Source organism: Phoenix dactylifera, unplaced genomic scaffold (assembly GCF_009389715.1).
Source record: "Phoenix dactylifera cultivar Barhee BC4 unplaced genomic scaffold, palm_55x_up_171113_PBpolish2nd_filt_p 002657F, whole genome shotgun sequence".
Lineage (NCBI taxonomy): Eukaryota > Viridiplantae > Streptophyta > Magnoliopsida > Arecales > Arecaceae > Phoenix > Phoenix dactylifera.
Window position 1 is genome coordinate 1 of NW_024069808.1, and position 21,034 is coordinate 21,034.

Below are 21,034 nucleotides of genomic sequence, written 5' to 3' on the forward strand. Positions count from 1 at the left end.
TCATGTTCTAATAGGAATTTGCTAAGTCTCTCATACCATGCTCTAGGTGCTTGTTTTAAACCATAAAGTGCTTTGTTCAGTTTATATACATGATTAGGGTATTGATGATTTTCAAAACCAGGAGGTTGTTCTACATATACCTCCTCATTAATATACCCATTTAAAAATGCACTTTTTACATCCATTTGAAAAGTTTGAAGTCCTTAGAGCATGCATATGCTAATAATAGTCTAATAGCCTCAAGTCTAGCTACAGGAGCAAAGGTTTCATCAAAATCTATACCTTCTTCTTGATTATAACCCTTTGCTACTAGTCTAGCCTTATTCCTTATAACAATTCCATTTTCATCAAGTTTATTTTTATAAATCCATTTCGTACCTATAATTGGATATTCAGAAGGTCTCTCTACTAGATTCCATACCTTGTTTCTAGTAAATTGGTTTAATTCTTCTTGCATTGCATTTATCCAATTTACATCATTTTCGGCTTCTTCTATGTTTGGGCTCAAAGTGTGAGACAAAAGCTAGATGGTTATTTAAATTCTAAGGGATGCTCTAGTCCTAACCGGTTGAGATGGATCATCTAGAATTAGTTCCTTAGGATGCCCGTGAGCATACCTCCAAGCTTTAGTTAGCCCATGATCCACAATAGCCTCTTGGCTTGATGATGCTCCTTCAATCAACTTTTGATTATCATCTTGTAATGCCATCTCATCTATCTTTTCTTCAAGAATTTCAACATCATCATCAAAATTAACTTTCTTACTAGAGGAGATGTCACTAGAGTCATCAAATACAACATGTATAGATTCTTCTATAACTAAGGTTCTTTTATTAAAGACTCTATAGGCTTTACTAGTTGTAGAGTAACCTAAGAATATTCCTTCATCGATTTAGAGTCAAATTTACCTAGATTATCTTTCCCATTATTATGAACAAAACACCTACATCCAAAAACATGAAAGTAATTAACTTTTGGTTTTCTGTTTTTCCACATAAGTTCATAATGGGTCTTAATAAAACTCTATTTAATATATGCAAGAAGTATTAATGGCTTCTCCCCAAAAGTACTTAGGGAGGTTACTTTCACATAACATAGTTCTAGCCATTTCCTCTAGAGTTCTATTTTTCCTTTCCACAACTCCATTTTGTTGTGGTGTCCTAGGTGCAGAAAAATTATGGGTTATCCCCTTTTTACTACAAAATTCTCAAATGACTGATTTTCGAATTCGGTACCATGGTCACTTCTAATGGCTATGACTGAAGACTCTCTAGCATTTGTTACTTCCTTATGGAACTTCTTAAAACAGAAAATGCTTGATCCTTATGTGCTAGGAACATGACCCATGTGTACCTAGAGTAATCATCTACAATAACTAGACCATATTTATTTCCACCTAGGCTTGTTGTTCTAGTTGGTCCGAATAGGTCCATGTGTAATAATTCTAGAGGCCTAGAGGTAGAGACACATTTTATGGATTTAAATGAGTTCCTAGATTGTTTGCCAAATTGACATGCTTCACATATTTTGTTCTTTTCAAATTTTAATTTTGGCAAACCTATCACGGAATCTCTTTTAACTAGTTTAGTTATTGTGTCCATGCTTGCATGACCTAACTTACGGTGCCATAACCAACTAGCATCATTATCTTTAGTTTCATTAACAACTAAACATTGGTTATGTTTTGCAAGATCTTCTAGGTCAACAACATATACATTTCCACGTCTAATCCTTTAAAAACTAAACTATTGTCATTAGGGTTTGTTATAATGCATAGTGATGGTTTAAACATAACATCATATCCTTTATCACATAATTGACTAATGCTTAACAAGTTATGCTTAAGACCATCAACATATCTAACATTATCTATAAAAGTAGAAGGGGTGATTTGAACTTTACCAATACCAATGATGTGACCTTGGTTGTTGTCTCCAAAAGTCACAGCACCTCCCTTCTTAGCTTCAAGGGTGAAAAATTGATCCTTATCACCCGTCATGTGCCTTGAGCAGCCACTATCCAAATACCAGCAGTTTTTGTTGACCTTGGCTGCAAGACACTCCTACACAAGCAAATCATGTCAACTTAGGTACCCAAGTTTTCTTGGGTCCTTCATGGTTAGTCAAGTTGGTTCCTTTTGGAACCCATACCCTTTTAATTTTCCTTTTGATTTACCTTTCCTAAAATTACACACATTTGCTTTATGACCTATAGTTCCACAACAAAAGCAGGTTATTTTCTTAGTTTTAGTTTTCCAGCTTTAACAAAGAAGTTACTAAGAAGTTTTTGTTTATTTCTTGGTTTATATCCTAAACCCGCTTTATTAAATACTGCTCGTTGACTATTGAGTATCATATTTAACTTTTCAGAACTATATGTAAATTTTTCAACTAAGGGTTTGTATTTGTTAAGTTCTTTAGTTAGTGTTTGATTTTCTGTTTTAGATCATTTAGTTTTTTGTAGATCCTTGTTTAAGATTTGTTTATGGTTTTTAATTCTGAAAATTCCTTAGTTAGTTTTTCATTATCTTTAGTTAAGGTATTAGTCTTTTGAGTTAAAAGTTGGTTGCTTGTCTTAAGTTCTATATTTTCTTTGGTGATTAAATCCTTATCCTTAACTAATTTATCGTATTTATGTAGGTATGATTGATTAGTTATTTTTAGTTCTTTATTCTTAAGATTTATTGCCTTATATTCTATCATTAATTCATTAAAGCATCATAAAGTTCATCAAATGTAAAATCAAGCTGTGTTCGGAAGTTACCTCATTTTCATTGGCCATGAAGCAGAAATTGGCCTTCTCTTCTTGTTTTCATCCGATGATGAAGATGATGTCGGAGTCCGATAGGTGGTGACAAGGCTTTCTTCTTCTTGTACTTGCTGCCCTTCTTTAGTAAGGGACACTCAGCTCTGATGTGTCCCGGCTTTTTGCACTCATAGCACCCAATCCCCTCATTTTCCCTTTCCTTACCTTTGTCCTTGCGGTAGGAATTTGAGGGGCCTCTCCTTTGATGATAGCCTTCTTGTGGTTGATGAATTTTTGAACTTGCGCACAAGAAGTGCCTCACCATCATCTTCCTCATGTTCTTCTCTTCACTGCTGCTACTGCAAGATAAGTCCTTGTTAGATGAAGTAGATTTTAGAGCTATTACCTTTTTCTTGTGGGAGGACTCTTCCTCGTTGTGTTGCTTCATGGTTAGCTCGTGCGTCATTAGGATCCAAGAAGCTCCTCAAGTGGTAATTTGTTCAAGTCCTTGGCTTCTTGGATTGCCGTCACTTTAGCTTCCCGACCTTGGTAGACACCGAAGGATTTTCCTGACAAGCTCACTGTTAGTATAGTTCTTGCCAAGGCTTTTTAGGCCATTGACAATGTCAGTAAACCTAGTGAACATGCTAGTGATTGTCTCATTAGAATCCATTTTAAATAGTTCATACTTATGAACCAATATATTAATTTTGGATTCTTTAACTTGATTGTGCCCTCATGGGTCACTTCAAGTCTATCCCAAATCTCTTTTGCAGAGTTGCAAGTAGAGACCCTATTGAATTCATTTCTGTCTAAGGCACATAAAACACATTCATAGCTTTAATTTAGTTGTGCCTTTCTCATGTCATGTTCATCCCAATCCTTTTCTATTTGGGTACCGTGATACCCTCTACATATGTGGATGGGATGTATGGGCCATTTACTACAATGGTCCACATCTCATAGTCTTGGGCTTGGATGAATATTCTCATCCTAGCCTTCCAGTATGAGTAGTCGGATCCATTAAAGAAAGGGGGTCTTTGGGTGGACTGACCCTCAATGTGGGAAGATCCAAATGGGGTTGTCATTTTGATCTTTTAACTCTTGGGTGGAAGAGTTTAGGCTCTGATACCACTTGTTGCCCAGATAGACAACCCAAGAGGGGGGGTGAATTGGGTTTTAAAATAATTTGATTTAAAACGATGTGGATGTAATTAAAACTATTGCAAGTTATTTAATTAATTACTATGTGCTGTGAGTGATATGAAAGGAAGAAGAGAAGAGACGCAATCACAAACACAAGTTTTATAGTGGTTCGGAGCTAACCCTTGCTCCTACGTCCACTCCCCAAGTCTCACTTGGGAATTCACTATAACCCCCTTGGATTACAGCCGGTTGTTTTCCAAGCTCACAACCAAACTTGTTGTTTTACGAGCTCACAACGAACTCGGTCGGTTTTCCCAGGCTCACCGACTAGAACCACCCCGATTGTTTTTCGGGATCACAATCGAACCCTTACACACGTTGGTTTTACACTCGGCTCACCAACCAACCTCAATCCCCTTGATTCAATCCCCGATTGAACCAAGCAAATACAAGTGTAAATAAAAAGAAGAAACAGAAAAATACAGCTTCTCAAAAGCAGATAAAGACAATATGAACAATAAATGAAGTTAAGAAGCCTCAAACGCTTTTAGTTGGAGAAGAGGAATGGCTTCTTAAACTTCTGGTCTCCTCTTGAGTGAGTAGTCGACTTGAATGCAGGAGAGAAGGCTTTAATTGCTGGGAAGATGTAGGTGGATGCAGTAAATGCAGATCTTCCTCTTTTTCGTTGAAGAACACGTTGCAGAGCTTGAATGCTTGATTAGTTGGAGTGGAATGGTTTTTTCTGCCTTGCTACAGTCTTCTGTGGCTATTTAAACCAACCCCCACGGAAACTAGCCGTTAGAGAGCTTTTTCTGCCCGTTCTGCACACTCTGCGCAGCCTGACAATGTCCGTTGGTGGGTTGGAGTCGACTCGCGCGATCAGGAGTCGACTCGGCTGTAGCGGGAGTCGACTCAAGCTTTTCCGGAGTCGACTCGGCAACTGTTCCAAATTTGAATTAAAGTTGCCTTCACGACTGGGAGTCGACTCGTCTTGACCTGGAGTCGACTCGCCAACTTCTGGAGCTGACTTGGCAATTTCGGAGTCGGCTCATCCACTGAAGTCCGTGGATCCAATTTTGAATTTGTCCACTCGAGTCGACTCGACTGTCCTGGGAGTCGACTCGAATCTCAGAGCCCGAACTCCCGATTCTCTGTCTTTTGGCTCGTCCAGTCTTGGAGTCGACTCGAACTTCCTCGGAGTCGACTCGGCTCTCAGTTTCCGAAACTTGGTCTTCTGCCTTTTGATGTGAAGCTGTCTTGGAGTCGACTCGAGCTGTCTGGGAGTCGACTCGAATCTCAGAGGCAGTAACTTGGTCTTCTGTCTGTTGATGGTCGCGGAGTCTTGGAGTCGACTCGCATATTGCGGGAGTCGACTCGAATCTCAGAGTCCGAAAATTGCTCTCTGACTTTTTCTTGTGTTCCTCTGAGAGTCGACTCTTACTTCTGGAGTCGACTTGAACATCGGAGTCGACTCGCGCACTGGAGTCGACTCGTTGACATCTGAGTTGAAGCTTTCTGTTCTTCTGTCTGTTCTCAGTCGGAGTCGACTCGTACTGTCTGGAGTCGACTCGAGCCCGTGCCAGTGAACTTGATACGCTTGGAGTCGACTCGTGATACTCAGGAGTCGACTCGAGTCTCAGACTTTGGTTCAGGGTTGACTTCTTAACTTATCCAAAATACTATGAACCAAGTCTTGAGACACTTAGACAAAATTTTCACTGAAACACTTAATTGAATTCATTAGTAAACAAGAATTATACTCAAATGCTTTGAGCTCATCAAAATCAAATGGGGTTTTAATCAATCACTCCACAGCATCCATTATTCTAGTGACTCACAATATAAGCAGCAAGGCTCCTAAGCTTCAGTAATAAAGTTCGTCAATGGATTCCATAGTGCCGTACCTGAACTCTATTAAAGTGATTACATGCATGCATTTTATGCTTATGCTTCTTCCAATCTAACCATTCAATCCAAAGTCAAAGTATGTCACCTCTATACAAGTCATGATATATTAAGGGAAAACATTTGCCAGGTGTGTATATGAAATCTTCATGTTCAACTGAGATTGAATGGTTGAGGCCCATATGAAGCTCCAAATTGTTCATTTGATGTTAATGGTGTACCAAATACATGCAAAATGTGCTTAGATACAAAAATGTTTGCTCATAATTTACTTAGCAATGATCAGTGATGCACTAAGAAATTTCGATTAGTTGGCTATTTTGTTTGTTCAATTTGTCCTAGGTAAAACTAAGGTTTGCATATGTTTTGGCTGAAACATTTTAAAATTTTTGGCTGAAGAAATCATAGTGAAAGGGAGATGAAGAGGGAGTCTGGGGTTCAGGGTGTGGGTTAGTGGATAGCACTGTAATTTAGTGAATTCCAATACGTCCTCGTCTATGGATTTGAGAACTAGTTCACATGCAAGGTACAATATGTGATGTACCGGGGGTCTCGTGGGCATGTGGCACTAGCTATCTGACAGTGCATGCTGAGTTGGTGCACAGTTTGCATGCTAGCGGCATGAGATACTTCAATCCCTGCCCTTATTAATGGACCATTGAAATATTAATAATTCTTTTGTTGTTTAATCTTTGGGCTAGTTAAAGTGGTTAGACAAACTGGAGTTTAAAAATTTTCTCAAGTGCTTATTTTTTTTAGTCTTTTTGTGGAAAAGGGGGGCGACTGCGGAATTTCTGTTTCTTAGTTTTTGCTCCATTTCCATCTTCTTTTTTTAAAATGAGTGCTTTTTTTTTTTTAACAATTACTGTTTTCCTGACATCCAATCTGGAGTTATAATAAAAATACAAGAAAATTTGTCTAAATTGGTTGCTTGCTTTTTTTTCCCCTGGCATGTTTTTGGTATGACTCGTAATGTTATGATTCCCATGTTTATTAAACCATTGGATCTTATAAAGAAAACCAGTGACTTTTACAGAACATTTCATTAGCTTTATCTCATGACTGTCCCAGAAACTGCACTTACAGATATAGAAGTTAAAACAGTTGATTGAGTTAACTAAGCTGCCAATGGGAAAAGGCATTTCGTGCTCAAATCCTGCTTGTAGCTATGTTCATAATTTTGCATTTGACTCAGCTAGGAGGCAGAGCTTCAAAGTTAAGTAAAAGCATGGAGAACCTGTCAAGATTTCATCAGGCATCCAGACTATAAAAAAGAAATTAGAAAAGTTAAAAAAATGAGCTGTTTATATATCTTTATAAAGTAAGCACCAGAGAGGCAAGAATAATAGATAAAAACAAACCACCACCAAACAATTGATAGTATCATAAAAGTTTAATCCATGAATTCTCATTAAAGTATCCATGAATAATTCATGAATTAGTTATTAGATCACAAGCATCTGGAATTTGCTTAGCTCTTGATAACTGAATAATAATTTTAAGAATGATTGGGACAATAAAAAAGTTAATAGTCTTAAGTATTTTCCAACAGTATTGACTATAGAGAATATTGCTAGTGTGCTTGTCTAGATTTTTAAATACAAAGAATGTGGACCCAGGATTTTCTGTTTCTTCAACATGTTGTTTTGCACTGGGTGCCATCGGTGAGTGGTTTCTGTCCGTAACTTTAAATACTATACCTCAAGCAGATAATCTACACTAATGATGAAAAGAATAATAATATTAATTCTGTTACACAGGCAAATAAGATGGCTTACAAAATCAGTTTTCATTGACTTTTGCTTCATTTCTTTTGGCACCTTCTGGTCATATTCTAGATCAATCGCATGTTTTTGGTCTGCCCACATAAGCATTGTATTTCAAGCATGTCTTGTACTACTTGGTTTAAACTCTTTATAAGTTCACCATTTCAATGTAATGTCAATAAAATAATATTTGAGGATTTATACTGTTGCAGGAATACTCTGTTTCATCAATAAAAATGAGGATTCATATGGCAGAAAAGAACACCATCTCGCTTTGACTAGTCCTGAGAGCAGAAGAAAGGTGATACTGAACCATTAGACCTTGCCAACTGGATCTGTCAATGAATATTTTCGTGATGCTGAATTGATTGCAACATTTCTTTTGGATGTCTTCTAGGATGTAAACTTGTTAGGAATTATGCGGACACCTATAGCAAACATACTAAAGAAAGTAGAGAAGGGGGGCCCGGGAAATATTCCCAAGCACAGCAAAAAGGTGACTTTATGGCTCCCCAAATTGGCCTTTTTCTAATATCAATATCCCTGCATGCACCTGTTCCATCTCTAAATAATCTTATTTAACTTCTGCATAATTCTGTTCATATTATTTTAATACCAAATGCATTGTGTTATTTGAATCATGAATTTAAATGTCTTGGCAGTATTTTAATTTTTGAGTGAAGTATATCTTTCAATAGTCCTTATTTCCAATTCTTAAAGGTAACGCGCCATGAATATGAAGTTGAGACTTCGAATTGGAGAACTATAACGAAGCGCCGAAAGACAAAGAGCACCGTGATGTTTGGGGTACATACATGCCCACATGATAGCATCATTTTTGGTTTGGAAATGCATATACTACAGTCACTTGCATGTATATAACTAAGACTGCCTTCTATATTGTACTTTCAGGAACCAAACTCTCAGAAGGCGGTGCATTCAAAGACCCCAAATGCTAGCAAGGATATCATGAAAATCAGGAAGGTATATGGAGACAACTTGAAGTACCTAATTTATGCTTTTTATTTAATTTAAAAGTATTCATATTAGTTCTTGGAAGTTTCTTCTCAAGCTTTTGTCTGATGAATATGATGAATTGACCTATGTTACATGGACTCTGGTTCATGTGTCAGGTTATTAGGTGCATGTCTAAGCGTCAGAATCCTTATATATCTAAGAATTTTGTCTTAAGAAACCGTGTCCAACTCATGCCAAAACTTGTGTTTGCAGGTACTTTAGTCTAAATGAAGGGTCCGGTAAAACATAGATGATGAACATGTAACAACTGGCTTAGTGTATATTAAGTTGCATAGGTGCTGTTTAACATCTCTTACAGAGTTGTCCTGGATCACATATGGCACTTATATTTAACTTTAAATTAGTAATAGTAGGCAACAGAATTATCTTATTGTCGGTATGTGTACTGAAATTCATCTTGATAATTCTATATAGCATTTATCATCAGTAGTGGTTCTAGAAGTCATTCTTTGAAAGGGGCCAAAGAAAACAATGTCCCAACTTATACATGCAGGATTGTATATTTTTCATGTGCATTATTTTTTTTCTCTTTTTTCCTTTATCTTTTCCTTTTTTTTATTTTTTGTTTTGGGTGGGGGTTTAGGGGGGTGGGACGAGGGGGAAGGGCATGTGCTATTACTTCATTGAAGCATGATTCCACACAAATTCTACTTTCAACAATATCTTCTATGATAGCAAGGAAAAAGTTCTAGGCCAAACAAAAGGTACCAAATATGGATATTATAAAATTGCAAGATTAAGAAGGAAGCATCTTGTAACGAAATTAGCAAAAGTGCAAAATCCATTTAAATCACTAAATGGAAAAGAAACATTCATATGACAACAGACCCATAGCATTTTTTTTTTGTAAGAAAAGGAACTTTTGAAAAGCTTTTATTAACATTAGATAGAATTCCAATTCTGCAACACTAACCTTTGGGAGACAATCACCATCCAGAAATATATCTATTAAGATGTGTTAATTTGTCTGCAGTTACAGACACATTGTGTATAAACTAGCATGTGAGGGTGAAAAGAATTGAGGAGCAAGAAAAAGAATTATCATTTTTATGTCAGAGAGGAGTGGAAGAAAAGCACAGATGAGAAGAACAAGTTAGGCATTTTTGCAGATGAGAATGAATGGAAGGTTTGGTATATGGACGAGAGTGCTAATAATAGAAAAATATAAATAAAAGCTCTAGTTAAGCACTCCAATGCTTCTTCTCTTCCCTGCTAGGTGTAGAGCATCAAACCATAATGCAGAGTCAGAAGCAAACCGTTGGACTTTGGGGAAGTGGATACATACATAATACATGATTTTTGGGATATAATCAGATTGTATTCTTAGGTACACCAATATCTATTTTTAAAGCATACTCTTAAACACAAGTGCAACTGAGACCGCTTTATCGACTTTAATTTTAAAGTTGAAAAGCGGATTAAGGGATCCTAGCTCCAAGAAAAGATATTTAAATTTAGGTGGGGTCCAAATTATTTTTGTTGGCATACAGACTTGCAATTAAAGGGCTGGTGCCAACATCCACAAGAGCAATGGGCAGACTTTTCTAGCATTTTGGGTGCCAAGAGTATATCCACTTTGGTCTTTGAATCATGGGGACACTGGTGCAGAAATCTTAGGGAGCCTTTTGCAAAACCAGAACTAATAGATGATTTCTGATCCTTGGGATGTTATGCTCCTATTAATCATCTTTTCATCGTCTGTATAAAGTGCAAAGATCATAATAGTAATTACTTAATTGGGTACAAAGAACATAAAAATGGGAGAGCTTAAATTAGCCAAGATCTTGTGAGGTATCTCAAATGAATTCTTGTTTGTTGCATTTCGAGTGAATTGTCCCAGAATGGCAGAACATAACATTTAGTGTGTGTGGAAGCTGATGTTTAAAATGCTGCTAAGTAGGTATTGATGATGCTGGAAGTTCTAGCATTATAAAACTTAGTTTCCTAGTGATTCAAGTTATTGGCAGAATTATGAGTCAATCAAAAGAACTATGTCAAGTGGTCTAAATCTTTAAGGATAGATATGCTCATTGGTCTCTTAGTTTAAAATCTATAGTGGTTCATTCTCTACTACTTTTGTTTGATATTTTGTTATTCTTCCCTCAGTACTCCCCAACTTTTTGTAATAGAGTAGCAGGGTCATGAGGCATTAACAAGTTTTGTTTTTTTGCCTTTTCTTCTTTTCTCTTTCTGGCATGGGGGGTTGAGGGGTGAATATTTCAGGTTTGGTTTAATTTGGCTTTTAGGAAAATAAATTTTCTCCTTCAGTTGTGGTCAATATAATTTTCTGTGTTGATGTCTTTTTCTTTATAAATGGTAATCAATTTTTAGCAAAAAAAAAATGGTAATCAATATAATTTTCACTTTAGGGTGTCAATATGTTGTCATGAAGTATTACTTAAACCAAATTATTTGGCTGGATTGAATTTGACTGGCATTATTATTTTACTTATCTCTCTCTCTCTCTCTCTCTCTCTCTCTCTCTCTCTCTCTCTCTCTGTGTGTGTGTATGTCTGTCTGAATTGGCTCTGTTCTATATGATAAAGCTCAAAATTGATTGAAATAGTCAGTAGAAAAATAGGACTCTTCTAGGACAATTTCGTCTTTCTTTTCAGTCTTTAAGTCATTTCTCAAGTGGATATGTATAAAAAGGATGCTGAATTTAGCAAGCTGACAACCCTGATGTGACATAAGGGCATCATTTTTTCTGAAGTTGGTGGGTCAGTATTGCTTCTTTTTGAGTTAAGCCTTGAAAAAGATGATCTTAACAATTGCATTCAAACAAAGTTGCATATTGTTGTTGAATGTGCACAAATCAGACTGTATGTACAAACTCTGTTGGGTTGCTTTAGAAGATACTACCCTGATGTATCCTTATGCAACTGAAGTTGCAGGTGAAATTAATACAGTCAATTATTGCATGAATGCAAATAGCAAGTGTATGAGTATTGGTCGGTGCAGGTCTGTTCTCATTCATGAACATGCATTCATATGTGCATGCTGTGTCAGTGTGTAGGGGTGGGCAAGTGCACATATGTGTTATGCATGTGTGCTGCACAATTGCTGGTGGTAGAATTTATACAGTTAATTGTTTTCATGAATGCAAATGGCATGTGTGTGAGAATTGGTCGGTGCAGGCTTGTTCTCATATGTGAACATGCATTCATATGTGCATGCTGTGTCTGTGTGTAGGGTTGGGTGGCTGCACATATGTGTTATGCATGTATGCTGCACAATTGCTGGAGGTTTGTCCATGGGTAGCACATACTCACGTGCCTCTCTCTATTTTGTGTGGGTTGGATTTTTTCTTCCGGGAGGGTATGCATTCACATCTCAGTTACTAGAAGCAGGTAGGGTGTGGGTGTGGGTGTGGCAGTAAAAAAAGCACTTAAGAAGCAGGTGTGGGGATGAGTTTCCAAGAAGTTTCAGAAGCAGGTCCGCCATCCTAAATGGAAGATTCCTGTGACTAAGGCTCACATGCATGTACTTGTGCTTGTGCTTCTGTGGGTGTATACATGTGCATGCATGCGACATGATTCATCTCTGGCATTTTGTTTATATGATCTGTTTATATATACAGGTGGTTGGAGGACCCCATCCAAATCCGGCAAATATAGGTGATTTGTTCTCAGAGGGTTCTTTGAATCCTTACAATGATGATCCTTATGCATTTGATTAAAAGGTAATTAACATTGATTCAAGAAATGATTTATACATAGCTCTACTTCTGAGCTTCAGATCAAGCATCTAGGTACTTACATAATTTATGCATATTTATCTTCTTTTTTTCCCCTCTTAATCTTTCAATGTTCCAATATTTTTTCAATCCATCTTTAGAAATCCTTAACCAAAACCATTTATTGCTTTGGTAGGCATATTAAGGTTCCCTAAACTTGCACTTAGCATCTGTTTTGTGAACATGATTATTCAGTCATAATGCTGAAACCAAAATTTCCTTGGGAAAATACAATTTGCCTCCCTCAACTTTAACAATGTCTCTAACTGGCCATGAAGTAACATTTCTATCCCGAACTGGACCTTCTATGATGGCATTGGAAAACATTCTAATGACCAAAATGCCCTTATTATTTTTTAACAAAGCTTCAACTCTATGCTCCTTCTCTCTTTCATTTCCTTTGTGAGTTTTGAGGCCCAATTTCACCCTTCTCCTTCCGTTGCCCCTCTGCAACTATCACCTCAATTCGCCACAACCCCCACGTCTTCACCTTCTTACAAGTATAGATGCCTACCTCCTCATCCAGCCTTCAATTCACACTCTTTAGAGTAGAACCTCTTCAGAACTCATGCATGACAATTGCCACCACCAGCAGCACTATCATGACCACCACTCACTCCCATCGTCACCACCACCACCACCACCACTACCACCACATTTATCATCACCACAAGCATCGTCCATCATCATCATCACCACCAACAACAATAACAACATCAACACGACCATCACAATATATCTAAAAATCAACAAACCAAACAAAAAGGTGGGGAAAGAGAGAGTGCAGCAGCAAAAACATAAGATACAAGAAAAGGGGAAAATAGACTTTGGAGTAGAGAAGTAGAGAATATTTCCAAAAAAGGGTTTTAAGGGACCATTAATCTTGGTAGGAAGTAGTTATGGAGATGGGGATTGTGATCTTTTAGCCCAGTATATCATCCTCGCCATGGGAGCAAGGATAAGAAGGGCGATGCCTACTATGACCTTGATCTTCTTTTCGGTGATCTTGGACACAATCTTAGACTTCACAGTAATGGGCAGATGGGGGCACCATCTCCTTGTCGAGCACCTTGGAATACTTGAGCTTAGTGATATCCATCATTATGGCAGTGGCAGTGGTGGTGGCTTCCTTAACATCATCAAGGACAAGGGACTGGAGGCGGTCGACATTGACGGTGGGGCGATGGAACTTGTTGCAGAGGTGGTGGAAGTAGCATACGCTAACATTTCCGAAGTATCCAGGATGGTACGCGTTGAAGATGATTTGGTGGTTGTGCATCTTGCGGGTGTTACTGTAGTTGTTGGGGTGCTCACCCTAAATCACCATTGGATCCATGACTGTAGGTATTCCATCCTCCAAACCACTTTCGAAAGGATTAGGATTCGAATAAGGGTCTTGTGGGCGATGCAGTTAAGGATGGTGAGGGGATGAGGCATAGATGGCAATGACGTCCTAGTGATAATGGAAGGTTCCTAGGGTTTCGAGGCATGCTATGTGGGGGTGGCGGTTGAGGATTTGGGCGAGAGGAACTGCTCTTTGCACTCCATTATGGAGTTAGAAAATTTCGGTGATGGAGTCGCTTGATCCTGCAAACTTTGCCACAAATTTCTTGCCTCAAGTCATGGGAGACTCGCTTCATCATGACCTTGGCTCAAGATTTTGGGAGATTTCCCTTGTAAACCTTGTCAATGTCACCAAATTTGAGGAGCTATCAATCTCAAAAACTTTTGGTGGCAAGCTTTAGTTGTAGGAGATGTGCGAACCAACTATTAGCTCCTAGGGTTCGATCACTTCAACATTCTTGATCTTGTAGAAAAGGTAGGTGGTGCCGATAACGGTGATGATCGGACAATGATGGTAATGATGGAGATGGTGATAATAAAGGCTGTGTATTTCTTCACACTGGACAAAATAAGAGACCGAGAGGGCCAAACTAGGTGAAGATTTGGGAATTCTAGAGATGTTAGGGATTTCAAAGGGGCATTTTAGAGATTTTGGAGATCTTAGACACATGATGGTTATGTAAGCTTTTTACTGAAGCCGATTGACACCTAGTTTATAGAGATGGATGGAAGGCCAATTTAGAAAAAAAATATAACTTGGGCTGGTTTGAAACATTTGATGCAGAGGGGATCTAAGTGTAACTCCGTCAAACTAAAGGAGGGTTGAATTTTTTGCAATTACTTTCATGCCCTATTAATGCCTAAATTCTCATGGATATTGTCAACAGAAGATAATTTGCATGTAAACTATAGTGTGCCTAGCATTAGGTTTCTAGTAGATATTTGGATTGATATAAACCTGGGTGATGCTTGATTGCACCTCTGGCCATATGATGAATTGAGAAGCTATCTCTTACTTGAAAGGGAAATAAGTTCTCATCCAAGGTTTGCTATGCTGGTACCGGAATTCGTACCGATTGCCTGGTGGTATGGTATAATATGCAACCATGCCATTCCATTCCAGGCTCGTACCGATACAGCAGAACCAACGAGAAGGGGGAGAGGGAGATGGAAAGAGAGGAAAAGAGAGAGGGAAGGAGGAAGAGGGAGAGGAAGGGGGGAGAGAGAGGGAGGGGGAAGGGGAGAGAGGCGGAGGGAGGGGGAGATGGAGAAGGAAAGAGAGGAAAAGAGGGAGGGAGGGAGGGAGAGAGGGTGAGGGAGGGGAAGAGAGAGAGACCAAGAGAAGGAGAGAGAGAGGGGGCTTTCGAGCCCCCATCTGCTCCAATGCATGAAAAGAAGGGCTCCATTGGAGGAGATGGAGGCTTGAAAGCCTTCTCTCTCTCTCCTTCTCTTGGCCTCTTCCCCTCTCCCTTCCTCTCCCTCCCTTCCTCTCTCTCTCTCTCTCTCTCTCTCTCTCTCTCTTCCTCTCTTTCTCCCTCTCCCCCTCCCCCTCCCCCTCCCTTGCCGATATCTCGAACCGAGGGGTGGAACCATGCCGATCCGCCCCTACTACGGCTCGGTACACCGCCAAATCGGGCAGTACAACATTCCTTGTTCTCATCCTTAATCGTCAGTACTATTTGTGAGTACCATGCTTGGTAGGAACTACTTAATCTGATTTTTTGTTAACCATTGAGATCTAATATGCAAATTGTTTTGCTTACTTTCCTTTTTTTTCTTTTATTACGAATTTATCAGTTTGAAATTTGTAGTACACATTGGGGCTAGCTATATATTAGACAATTTAGTTATGAGGTTATGTGGATGCTCAATTACCATATCCATATATATCTCTTAAAAGAACGAGAAGGATTTGGGTCAAGGTGGCGGGTAAAATAATCAGGATGGTTGTTTATCTCGCAATCCCAGAATTTTGGGATATTGGAGATCACTTTTAAGACAATTATTAAGAAATAATGGATTGCAAGGTTGGTGGCCTTCCAGATGCCTCTCACTACTCCATTCCTTCACCACATGCTTTCACTCCTTCCCTGCTCATGTGGGATATATCACTTGGATATACAGTCAGGCATCCATTTGAGCCTTGCATAATGGTTCGAAATGTTATGCAATTTCATCAAGGAAGATATTCTGAAAAATGGCACATTACACTGCTATCACAAAGAGAAACAGTGATGAAACTTATGGAGGCATCTTAATGTGCTTCAACTTTTTCACCTAAAAAAGAAAAAAGAAAAAGTGCTTCAACTTTTATTTATACCAACAGCAATTATTTTTGTGTTTTCTTAACAGGAACGTCATTCATCAGTCTAGAGCTAATAACATTTGCTTCATGTGATTCATCGATCATTCTACTGAGTCTACTGTGTTGGTAACTGTACTAAATCTTGATTTTGCAGTTCTTAACTGAAGACTGTTTGACTTCATAGTGAAGCCTTATGAAGCAGAGATTGCACGCAGGGTAAGCCATTCCTGTCAGTGCAGTTTATACCAATTATGCTGCTGTTCCCGCATCCTATGGACAACCTGTTAGCTCAATTTACAATGTTAATGTTTTGCTCTTTTAGATTATGCGGTCATCTTCAGTGTAATCAACATTCCAAGCTTTGGCAGGCAGGTGCGTGTATTAGGAATGTTAAACTGATTCCGTAACCAAACTTTTTAATCTGAAGCATATCTGTCTTCGCTTGTGTACCAAGGTGGATTAGGTCCATCACAGCTGTCTACCAAGGTGGATTTTTGGTCATAGTTATGCCTATAACTATCTCTTCCTTTCAGATTTTACTACATTCAAGCAGGAAGTATGATGTTATCTTTTCATTCGTGGCTTACTGATGCAGCAGTTTATGGAGGTTCTTTCTGGATTGTTGCTGCTCAGTAACCATATATTCACGGTTCGAAGTATTAACCTTGGATGAAGTTTTCCTACATTTCTGAATAAAACTCTTGGTCACTATATCATTGTGGTTCCTTTTGGTGGCAAATAACCAGTGACAACATTGAAAGGTGTATTAAATCTTCCTGGGTTTTGGGTGTTGCAAGTTGGTGGGGTTGACCCTCGGTTATCTTCTGGATGTTTTTCTTTCTGTGCTGCGGCTTTGCAGAATGGATTTCCCTCTCGAGTGAAACTGTTGAGGAGTGCTGCCTGGTTACCAATTGTTGTGGTTCAAATTTGGCCCGGGGGTGACCACGCCGGAGGAGTCGAGGGAGCCGCTGGTTGTTGGAAGAAGAAGACGGGGGCCATCTCCTGCGCGACGGCGGCGGACCTGCACAAAACCTCATCAGTATTTCCGGTGAGGGTCCTCCGACGATCAAGTTAGAGTAGGGTAAATTTGGTCCAGCCAAAAGTCCCTTAGAAGTAGAGGTGATCACGGGCCTTCTGGCCCGCCCAGCCCGCCCGGCCCGGCCCGAAAATTTTCGGGCTTGGGCATTGAAAAAGCGCCCATGGGTCGGGCCTGGGCAGGAAAAGCGGCCCGACCAAAAAAATCGGGCCGGGCCTGGAAACTTTTAAAAATGGCCCGATTCGGCCCGGCCCGACCATAAAACATTGATATAATATATTAAAATTTTTTTGAGAAACCCTAAAGACTAAAGACTAAAGTCCTAAACCAACCCCCCCCCCCCTCGCTGAGAGCCGCCGCACCCCTCCCCCTCCCTCGCTGAGAGCCGCCGCACCAGGAGGAGCAGCGAGCGACGATGGCGGTCGACGACAACGACGAGGCGGTGATCGCCGCGCTCCGCGCCTCCCACTCCAACATCGTCTCCATTCTCCGTGCCTCCGCCCGCATGGACAAAGGCCTCGCCGCCGTGGACGCCCGCCTCTCCCTCGGCCTCGACTCCCTGGACGCGGTCACCGAGGCGGTGGCACCGCTACAGTCGCAGGCCATGGCCACCAAGGCCCTCCACGCCCGCATCAACCGCGCCGTCCCCCTGGCCCCTCTCCCTCCTCCGCAGCTTCGCTCTCGTGGAGTCCCTCCAGCGCCGCCTCCTCCGCCTCTCATCCAGGACCTCCTCCTTACCCCGTCTTCTCGACTTCGTCGACTGCGTGGACTGCCTCCGCGAGACCATCGCCGCCGTGACGGCCGGGTGCGAGCCGGCAGTCCTCCTCCTCTTCGAGCTCGATCCCGGCTACGAGTTCCAGGATGGAAGAGAGAGAGAGAGAGAGAGAGAGAGAGAGAGGTGGGGGGGGGGGGGGGGGAGGGAGGTGGCTACGAGTTCTAGCTCCAGCTCCTTCTCTTTTTTGGTTTTGGTCTTGGTTTTCCTTCCCTCACATTGCTCCAGTTCCAGCTGGGCCATCAGGAAGAAAGATCGGGGGATTGGAGATGAATTTCTTGGAGGGTGGAGATTCTTTTAATTTTCTCCTCTCGGTTTCTTCTCCCTGAGATGGACTCCTGATCCTTTTTTTTTTTTAGTTGGATAGGGCTTTATTTTTTTTAATTATTCATGTTCAATCATTAACAATAGCTAATGTTTCAATTTTGTGTTTGTAGGTTTTGAGAGTTAGAAGATGCAAGGATGTTCTTCTACAGTTTTCTATTATGAAAGTGGCTTCAAGAATTATGATTACATTTACTTTTGAATGCACAAAGATGCATGTTTGTTATAATGTTAATGGGACAATGTAATTTGTATTTTATCTAAATATGTAATTGTCTAAGTTTGTAGTTTTTATTGTTGGGTTGTAATTTTCAGCTGGACAATAGTCTTTCATACAATTTATTTTTTTCTATTGGCTTGAAAATGCAAATTTTTTTTTAATGTTTGTAGATATATCCAAATTTCAAAGTTTGAAACCACCACCAACACTATCTATTTGAAATAGGCTAGTTATATCCTTAACATTAACTAATTAATCATTGGAGAAACAAAATAAAGATAGAAAAATACATCTAGTTTTAGAGAGCCCATTAAGCTGTTGGGCCATTTTTGCCCATTTCTAGATTCCAAACAAAAAAAAAAAAAAAAATTGGGCCTGTCGGGTCGGGCCTATCGGGTCGGGGTGTCGGGTCGGGCCTCTCTAGGGCTGTCAACGAGCCGAGCCGAGCCCGAGCCACAGCAGGCTCGGCTCGGCTCGTTCCATAAAAGTCTAGGCTCGGGCTCGGGCTCGGGCTCGGTACCGAGCCCTGTACTGGGCTCGGGCTCGGCTCGCCTGGCACAGCTCCGGCTCGGGCTCGAGCTCGTGAGGCTCGTTTGCCCGAGCCCGAGCCTGCCCCGGCGGCCGGCGCCCCATCCCTATCATTCGTCGGAGGACGGGAGGAGAGAAGAACGAAGGAAATAAAGAAAAAAAGAAAGAAGGGGGCGGCCGCGAGTACCACCGGCACGGACGTCGGCCGCGGGTCGACCGCAGGCGCTGCGGGCGCCGGAGGCTCGGCCGCGGGTCGACCGCAGGCGCTGCGGGCGCCGGAGGCTCGGCCGCGGAGGAGGGAGTGAAACTTTCACTATGAAAGGAAGGGGGTAGGGGGGACCTCGACGTAGGAACGCCGGATGGGGCGGCGGCGCTTCACGCTTGTTGCCTTCCTCGCCGGGGGCGACGGCATCGGGGGCGGAGAAGGGAGAGGAGGTTGCGATGAAGCTTCTCGGAGAGCTGGGAATTGGGATCAGGTGTACGGCGTTGTCATCGTCGTCGGAGGGGAGGGGGCATCGGCTTCGGGCTTGGGGGCGAGCCGGCGAGGAGAACGGAGAAGAAACCGAGAGGGGTTTGGAGGGTGAGAGGGGTTTGGAGTTGGAGGGGTTTGGAGGGTGAGAGGGGTTTGGAGGGAGGCAGGGGTGAAGGGGGGTTTGAAGCCTTGAAGGGTTTGGAGGGGAGGTTTCGGTGGTGCTGTGACTGCTGTCTGTGGAGCCGGGCTTCACGGCCGGCGGCGCGGCGTGCGGGCGAAGGAAGGCGGAGCGCGGCGGAGCTGGGGCTTCAGGAAGTCGGGGAAGGCCGGAAGATTAGGGCATGAGCATTTAGGTCGACGGTGGGGGCTGGGGAAAATGGGATTTGGGTAAGCGACTGGGTTCTTTGAATCAAGTTTCTGTGATCGAAAGGGGGCTGGGATTTGGGTAAGCGGACGGCATCGGGGGCGGGCTCGGGAGTCACGACTCGAAAGGGGGCTGGCTGGGTGGGCCCGTGGGCCGTGGGTCATGAGAGAATGAGAGTTGTTTACTTGTTTAGCAATTAGCATTCAGCAAATAGCGAAAGGTCCAAGCTTGTTTGGGCTCGTGAGCTGCTCGGGCTCGAGCTCGGGCTCGGATGTAAACGAGCCTCATATTGGGCTCGGGCTCGGGCTCGTTTGACTAACGAGCCGAGCCCGAGCCGGGCTTTTACTGAGCCGAGCCCGAGCAGCTCGGCTCATTAACAGCCCTAGGCCTCTCGGGTCGGGGCCCGTCGGGTCGGGCCTCTCGGGTCGGGCCTGGGACCAGATTTATAAGGTTGGGTTGGGCCTGGACAAAAATTTAAGCCCGACAGTCGGGCCGGGCCGGGTCTGGGCATAGCCATCGGGCCTAATTTCTGCTGTAGAGCCCGGTCCGAGCCCGGCCCGGCCCGGTTTTGATCAGCTCTACTTAGAAGTTACCTGACCGGGCTATTTATAGTCCCGGTGGAAAGGCCTAGGTGGCAAGAGGCACTGTTCGCCCTCATCATGAGGGGCGGCGCTCTGAGCCGAATGGCGCGCAACTTAGGCTGGTAGGCAGCATGTGGTGCTGTCCGTTCTTGAGAACGGTAAAGTGTTGACAGTCACAGCAGGGTATGGCCGGAGTAGTCATGGTGCCGTTCTTTAACTATAGAGAGCCAGTTATCGAAGCATGGCATGGTGGTGCTGTAATGTACGGCCACGTAAAAGGATGTATGCCCGCAACATGGTGCTGTAATGTATGGCCACGTAAAAGGGCATATGCCCGCACATTAAGGCGGAGTGGCACTTTTCGCTAGAAGCTTCTTTTGAAGGGCAACCGTCAAAATTTTGCCTTTAAAACAGTACTCTTCTCACGAAAAATGGAAATCAGATTGATGGCCTTGATGATCAGTTTGCTTATGTTGTAATCAATCGCCTCCCTTGCTAACATTCATTAGCATGCTATTTTCCTTTGTAATTTGAGGACCCACCTCAAGTACCAGTAAGAAGCGAGTACGTCCTGCCATGCGTTTGTCCACTACCGTACCTATAACTTGGAAACTCCGGCTCCTGAAATCATTGAACTATTTTGGCCTGGAGAACTATCAAGCCAAATTAGAGGTGATCACATGCCTTCTGGCCCGCCCGGCCCGATCCGAAATTTTTCGGCTTGGGCATTGAAAAAGAGCCCATTGGTCGGG

General features: G+C 41.9%; 1 protein-coding gene and 1 long non-coding RNA gene across 2 annotated transcripts; both read left to right on the forward strand.

Annotated features, from left to right (window-relative positions):
• Window positions 1–7,774: 7,774 nt before the first annotated feature.
• LOC120104013 (synaptonemal complex protein ZEP1-like) lies at window positions 7,775–17,104 on the forward strand (the record flags this gene model as incomplete). Its single annotated transcript, XM_039123447.1, has 6 exons — window positions 7,775–7,863; window positions 7,960–8,058; window positions 8,283–8,369; window positions 8,475–8,546; window positions 16,140–16,201; window positions 16,308–17,104. Coding segments are annotated over 5 exons (377 nt in total), but the record flags the coding sequence as incomplete, so codon positions are not given.
• Window positions 17,105–17,681: 577 nt separating this feature from the next.
• LOC120109745 lies at window positions 17,682–18,469 on the forward strand. The gene is made up of 2 exons (XR_005510532.1): window positions 17,682–17,826; window positions 18,231–18,469. It is a non-coding gene; the product is annotated as an uncharacterized LOC120109745 (long non-coding RNA).
• The last annotated feature ends 2,565 nt before the right edge of the window (window positions 18,470–21,034 follow it).